The sequence below is a fragment of the Morone saxatilis genome, unplaced genomic scaffold (assembly GCF_004916995.1).
Source record: "Morone saxatilis isolate NCDOM2014 unplaced genomic scaffold, NCSU_SB_2.0 Contig4, whole genome shotgun sequence".
Classification (NCBI taxonomy): Eukaryota; Metazoa; Chordata; class Actinopteri; family Moronidae; genus Morone; species Morone saxatilis.
Window position 1 is genome coordinate 16193923 of NW_023339984.1, and position 7500 is coordinate 16201422.

General features: G+C 40.1%; 1 protein-coding gene across 1 annotated transcript in view; it reads right to left on the minus strand.

Moving 5' to 3' along the window:
* The window catches only part of dysf (dysferlin, limb girdle muscular dystrophy 2B (autosomal recessive)), a gene marked incomplete in the record, with an annotated part of 75045 nt that overhangs the window by 3257 nt on the left and 64288 nt on the right, over positions 1–7500 (minus strand). The window contains 3 exon segments of the mRNA XM_035675816.1: positions 35–134; positions 7069–7210; positions 7289–7384. Coding sequence (XP_035531709.1) covers positions 35–134; positions 7069–7210; positions 7289–7384 — 338 coding nt within the window.

Genomic DNA, 7500 nt, shown 5'->3' on the forward strand with positions numbered 1-7500 from the left:
AAGGTCAGCTGTGTTTCAGAGCCATGTGTTTTACCGAGGTAGTCGTCGAAGGAGAACTTGTCATTGTCCCAGACCTGGATGGTCAGTCTGGGGGCCAGTTTAGTCTCAGCTTTGTCCATACTCCAGAAGTGTTCCTGGAGACACACAGAGGGCAATAGAATAGAGACTGTTTTAACAGCAAGTTCTGTCGTTCTGTGATCTTCATTCACTCAAAATGTGCTTCTGATGCCTCATGTACGCATATATTTAAGGCAACTTTTGCACTTGTTGTTCACAACACACTGTTCTGTCAGGAGATGACTTTAAATACTGCGGATTAGGTGCTCTAACAGGGCAGAATGAGGATATGTGTATTCATGGATGCATACACACTCGACCAGTTCATTTTCTTTGTGGACTGACCGACAGAGCTAGAAATTGAGCTGCTGGTTGCAGCTAAACAATGATTCCCCACCTTGAAACGATTATGGAGACACAACAAGGAACAATCATTTGTCTTAGAAGCAGTGATGTGGTAAACAAACATGTGACAAAACCAACCCTGTTTTTATAATTACGTTGTGGTGGTAATATAATACCTGCCAGGATTATGTTCAGAGACAACACTACATTTATGTAACGCAGGGTTTACATTGAGACCTTAACTGTTAAGAATGTGATTTAGGTTGAATGTTCCTAAAAAATCTTATGTCTCAAGTCACTGCTGACTTTTGAATAATCTTGTAGTCACTGCATTATTTGTTTGTGACTTGTGAGGTACGTTATTTAACATTTCCTTATGATGTGAATAGAAAATGTAATTTGCTTTGCATTATGTTTCATTCTAAGGGTATTTGCTGTTAGCAAATTAGTTTATAAACGTAATTTCTAGGAGACGGGCTGTGATAAGTTATGGTTAATTCAAGAGGTATTGTCATTTTATATATATAAAGTCAATTTTACTTATTGAGCAAAATCAATCACTGCCTTTATAATCTGTACATACAACACCCTGTGTCCTTAGACCCTCATTGTAGCTTAACTCTTTCCAATTAAACCTTGACCAAAGTTTAAACCCTCATCCTCAACAAAGTGTGTTAGAGTAAATAAAGATTTAACAAAAAAATCATATATTTCAGAAAAAAATATGATGTAACACTACCTAAAATGTGAGATCATGTTTAGCAGCAGTGTCCTAGAAGAATGTTGAATCACCCTACACTTGCAAAAACCTCAAACCTTTATCAAACGTCATTCAGACAAAAAACAGTTTCTAAAACCTCTTCTGAAACCATCGGCTCATCTCTTCGTCTCTATTCTTTCTCTGCACTTCTCGACGAGACGGAAGCGATGCTCTGGGAAACACGTTGGGAGGCTCCTTTCAGTTTGGAGCGGCACTCCATCGACACATCTCTCACTACATCACCACTTCCACACAAGAGCTGTATGTGTGTGCGCCCGTACGCGCTTTCTTTCTGAGCACACACATCTTTACAGGTGCAACCGTGTGTGTGTGTGTGTATTAGACCTATTATCGCCTCTGGTAAACTCACACTAAACTGCCAGACAGTATCTGATCCTGTCTCACCTTTGTGCTAATGGGCTTCACTCTGCAGCTGCTGCTCTCTGACTCTCCTCTCTTCCTCTTTCCATTCCCTCAGTTGTCCTTTTTTTAATCTGTGTGCGAGACTCTCTCTGGCTGTTGGTTTGTTGATAAAAAAAAAAGGCTTTTCACACCTGAAATAAAATAGGTCCCCTGTGATCCGCAGCAAATGTCAATACGTCACTGTAACCTTCCTAAAAAATAGGAGATTTTTCCACAAAGTAAAGGGCTGCCCTTGCCAATTTCACACATCCAGAGCCCAAATTTTCAGAATTTTATGGACTTTGCTAATAATCAGGACAGGTGGTGATCGATTTATAGTAAAGTGAGGAGAGAGAGGCTTCTGGAAAAACTTTAAAAAGTGATTTTTTTCTCTCTTTACACAGCCTCTTCTGTCTCTGTTTAAGAAACGATTTTTCATTTCGATTAATGAATTTTAACTCGCTGAGTCCATTGGGGGAATCCATAGTGTCTCAATTAGCAGGAATGAGAATTATTTGATTGATTTACACTCACAAGATGAATCTTTCCATCCATTTCCCGACACCAGTGTTGGCCAATCTACACTGTAATGCGATAAGTTATTTTAAAAGGACTACATCGAAAATTTTACGTAACACAAACTTGGTTTTTTAAGTTAAAAAGAATTGAATTTTCTGGTAATTGTTTAAAAGTTTGGCAGAAAAAAGTTTGCCACAAGGAAACGCTCCCTCTTTGAAGCACAATTCAAGTGTTTCATAATCATCAAGCAAAAAGAAATCTTCCTACATGGAGGACATTTTACTAAAAAGTACATCCCCTATGTCCGCATAGACAGGACAGAATATCTGTAGGAAACTGAGTGTAAGAGATGCAGAAATTCAACACCTATCACCTTTCCAGCAACCTTACCAATGTAGTTCAGGCGGTATTAATCCCTTATGTTTACCGTACCAAGCAATCACAGAAAAAGGCAGAACAGATTCAATAAAATACTTTTCCTGTCCACCAAAACGTTTAACTTCCTAAGGAAGTATAAACTTTGCTGGTGCACCGGCTGTTTAGCCCGACGTGCCTGATCGGCCCTAACTGTCACATTGATATTTAAAATCACAACTCTGAGGCCACAGTTTAGGCTGTATGTGCTTCCTCCTGGCTCTTCAGGTGAGAAATTAAGTGTCACAGAAAACTCTTGAGCAGGACAGGACTATTCATGGGGTGCTGGAAGTAAGGGTGCTGTGGGGGCTGCAACATCCCCAAAATCTGGCAAAATGAAAAAAATAATTTAAATTTATAATGACTTTCTCCTTTTTTATTGGGATTTACACGTACACACTGATATTTATGGCCGGAAAGTTGTTTTACCTTGTTTTTTTATCCCTTTTAGCCGCCAAAAAGTTATACAATTTGTTTAGAATAACTGTTAAATAGGCTATAAATTACCCTGGCCTTAAATTAATGCAAAAACCCCATGGATTTAATGCATTTAGCATTTAGTTTGATGCCATTATATAGACTGACTTCTTCCCAACACCCCCGACTTAGACTTCCAGCGTCCCTTGAACTTTTATGTGCTTCATATGGCGTGTTGTTGCGATTTTAACCTCACAATTCGGACTTTTTTGCTTAACAATACATCCGATTCTTGCTCTGTGCGTCTGTATGTTTAAATGACAAATGGACTCCTCTCTGCTGCGTGTGTTATGACTTCACACCGACTCTCTAAATCAGAGTCTAAATCCACATCATGCTCTCACACTTCATAACGACACACGCAAACACTGAGCGTAAACACACTACACCCTGTGTGTGTGTCTGTGTGTGTGTGCCGGCTAAAGCATGTACGCATGTCAGTGTCAGTGTGTGTGCGTGTCTCACTTTATCCACAAACTTGGTCCAAGCACATTAAGCTATCACTCCACAGCTGTCACAAGCAGGGGTGGGACGCTGTACTCCAGTATGTGTGTGTGTGTGTTTGTGTGTGTGTGTGTGTGTGTGTGTGTGTAACTGCTCTCTGCAATATCTAACAACATCAATCAACTTCCTTTTTGTTGCCAGATTGCTAAGTACAGAGTCTTGTTCAGTCTTCTCCCTCATTTCCTCCATCCATCTGTCTCCATCTCGCTTTTTCCCCCTCAAATCAAAAAGAGCTCTAAATGTTATAAATTATTGCCAAAATTTAAATTACATATTGATGAATCCAATGAACATGGGCGTTCTAATAAGAAACAACTAATAAGTGGGAAACAATTATCTTGGGCTTAGAGGCATATTAGCTTTCTCACGCTCGCCTCTTTTTTTCTAAAAAATTTTTATGGTGTTGTTTGACGGTTGTGTAATAAAGTATCTTAATAAAGAGTGTGGGACACCCGGGATAAATCCTAGCAGCTACAATACATAGTTTAAACATATTAAATGCCATAAAAAGATAAGAAATGGGCATGTTTTTATTTTTAAATCAGTTTAAAAATGTGAGAATGTTTTCTGAAAATATTTGCAGACTGAAATTGAGTCTAGTCCAAGGTTCATCTTTTTATTGATGATGTACCTGTTTGTTTAGTGATACAAGGCCTTGTTTACATTTTCTCTTTGGATAAATAAAGCTTGGTCCAGTTTATTGGGCTTTAAAGCTGATCAAATCTGACAAATGTTACATTAACAATAGATCAAATGAGTATGCAGTGTCAAAACAGTTGCTCACAGTGACGAACACAGATAATTAATACCCAACACAACTACATGGAGCTTTTTCGTACCTTTTAGCTCATTGTTTTCGTTCACTCTCACTCCTCTCGTGGCAGAAGTCAGTTGTTTTTAGTGATAAAGTTAAAATAAATCTGCTCTTAACTACCTGCCCAGCACCAGAGAGACAAACATAGCGACTAGCTGGTGAACACAGAGGACCATTTCTCAGCTGAAGAGGAAGATATTTTACTGAGGAGTTGGAAGAGACCAAAAACTCCATATTGGCAAACAAGATTGCCTTATGACTTATATAGAGTGATAATATTGTGTGTCAGTGTTGCGTTTTCAGCTTACAGTGCTGCCCCCAAGTGGCCAAAAATCTGTTTATGTAACTTTAAACACTCAAACACTTTCCTTTTTTGTTGATTCTGGCGGCCCCTGTGGACAAAAATGGTAGTGTTTCTCCCGCCTCATTTCACTGATTTCAGGAAGAATCTGACTGTATCAGCCTATATTTATAATTTGCACACATTAATAGGTAGTGTGCTGGTATTATGTCCACAATAATGCAGTGGCGGCGCCAGGGAGGAGCTAGGTTGGTGCTTGTAGCTTCCCTATACACCATAGCCACAGCACCCCCAGCACCCCAAGAACATGCTGTGATGTTTTTACTATCTATACCCTATTTTAATGTCATGTCATGAACAGCTCCTGCTTGCATGTCTGTTTCTCTAAAATTGAATTAAATATAACGCTTTAAAAATATCATTTTAGTTGCTAAAACAACATGCCGGCGGCACACATGTGACTCGCTTCTGGCCAATGGGCGCAGCGCCCGGCGTGAACCCCTCTTTACCTTCAACGCACCGGCACGCTTGTTTTGTGATACCGCGAGTTTGGAAACTTTACAAAATACACCCCCAAACACATGGATCGTTTTTTGCCTCCTAACCAACGCTCCAACCTCCTGAGTCACAACTGAAGGGACAACGAGATTCGCTGCACAGTTTCCTAATCGGAAGTGCACTGAATTTCCTCTGCTCGGCTATTACAAATTTAAATTTAACATCTTCGGCTGGGTTCAAAAGCACAACTCTTGGCTCTTCTAGTTCATCCTATGACTTCGCCAACACATAGGAATATCTGCTGCTTCACGTCATTAGACCTACGTGCTTGGCTAACCTGGCTTGTGTTGACTTTCCTGATCTGAGCATTTTGAGGCCACACGGTGCACAGCTGTCTGCTGTGCTTCTCTTGCTGCTGCGTTTGCTGCTCTGTTGTATTCCAGGGGCTCGACTCGTGCAGAATTGGCTGAATATTTACGTTCGTTCAGAAGTTTCCATCAATCGGCCAGGCTTATGTAGGTTTATCTATAGCCTTGTGTTGAAAACTTTTACATTATATGGCTCGCTTTATCACGGAACCACCGCTATTTCAACAGGTGCAAGGCTGTCGCGTGTGTCATACTAGTACATACTAGTACGCCAAGGCGGCTCCGATGCGCATCCTCCACTACACTGGAAACGGCACACACACTTATACACAAAAGCACCTTCCTCTTCAAGTGTCGAGCATCCATCAGGGCCCGACCTGCAACAGAAAATCTCTGAAGCTGCCACTGGTCTAATGTATGAATATGCCTTGAAAAACATGAGTCAACAAAGTCTGAGACTGAAGGTAAAATTTCAATTTAAGGCAAAGCTCAGAGGAAATAATTAGAATTTTGAGAAAAAACACACTTTTCCGAGCTGAGCTAATCGAGCTGACAAAAGACAACAGTTGTGAGCGTTGATAGTGTTGTTGATCGGCCCCTGTGACTCACTCATTATATCACCGACCGCTGAGGTTTCTGGCTTCATAAACTCAGCTTCTGGCTCCAGCTCTGTTTTGGAGTAAAAGCTCTCCACCCAGCAGAGTTTTTATTTAAAACTCCCTCTCGTCTTTTCAGTCGCTCGCTGATTGAGGATGCTGCTATGAGCGAGCGAACGCCGTCATAAAACATGTCACCCGCGGACGGCTAAAGAGGCTCGTTCTCGCGCCAAGAACAGCAAATGGCAGCCGTAGTGTTATTCCAGTTTTCAGGGTGGTGTTATTTTAGCTCTTCACTACATGTTTCTGTTGAGTCTTAGACATTCAGCAACATCTAATTCATACCTCTTTCTTGTAAAAATGCCACTTCATTATTTTTGTTAATTGCAGGCCACTGTAGATTATTCAGGGGGCAGAAAGTCTCTAGACCTTCTGCTTTGATTTATTTACTTTAAATCCAGCATCAATAAACATTGGAAATGACATACATAATAACACTAATTATTTAGCTTAAGTTCTATAAGAAAATGTGTCTTTGCTCTGTTTTACACATTTCAGGTTCATTAAAACTTGATTTCCATTGGACAGTTTGTTAGAAACTTTGGAAACTTGCGATCTTTGAACTTTAATATTTTTTATTTTCTTTACTTTTGTAAACAAATTGAATGATACGAGCAAAACAAACGTGTTTGTGAAGACTTAAATCTTTAATAAAACCCCTCACAAATAAACAAGTTTATCTTTTTAAAGGCTCATTCATTCAGGTTTCAGTTTAATACCGATGCCTTTATATGACCTACATTAACAATATAGCTATTCTTATTGCCTGCCACCAGGTTGGTTTCCCTTGAAATCAATGAAACAAGGTGGTAGAAAGGGGCTGGTAATACTTTTACAGGACTTTTACTTAGTTACTTACTAATATTTGATTTAATTAATTACTCTTTCCTTCCTTCGTTGTTTGATATCTCTGCTACAGAGTGTGCGACAGGGGACAGACAGACAGCTCCTACCTTCCTGTCGACCACACACAGCTGCTCTGCGGGTAAGTAGTGGAAAGGAAACAGGAATCTGTAGTTGAAGTTTCCCTCGCCGCCCAGAGAGCGGTAGTGGACGTCGGTCTTCAGCTTGTTGTGTTCGTGTCCGTCGAGCCAACTGAGAATATATCACAATTTTATTGATCAGCCACATTTATTCTTAAAGTAACCGTATTGATTAACTGCCTCCTCCTACCCTTTGACGTAGATGTCGCTCATTTTCTCCCCGCTGATGCTGACGTCATCCAGTAGGACGTCGCTGGTGTTCCAGATGATGCAACGCAGGAAGAACCTGAACAAGAATCAATAACTGATGTATATACTGGTGTATTGATTGCAGTTACATTCATTACTCCATTATGATGTTACAGATACAATATCGAAGAACTGGCTGATCAATTGATCGAT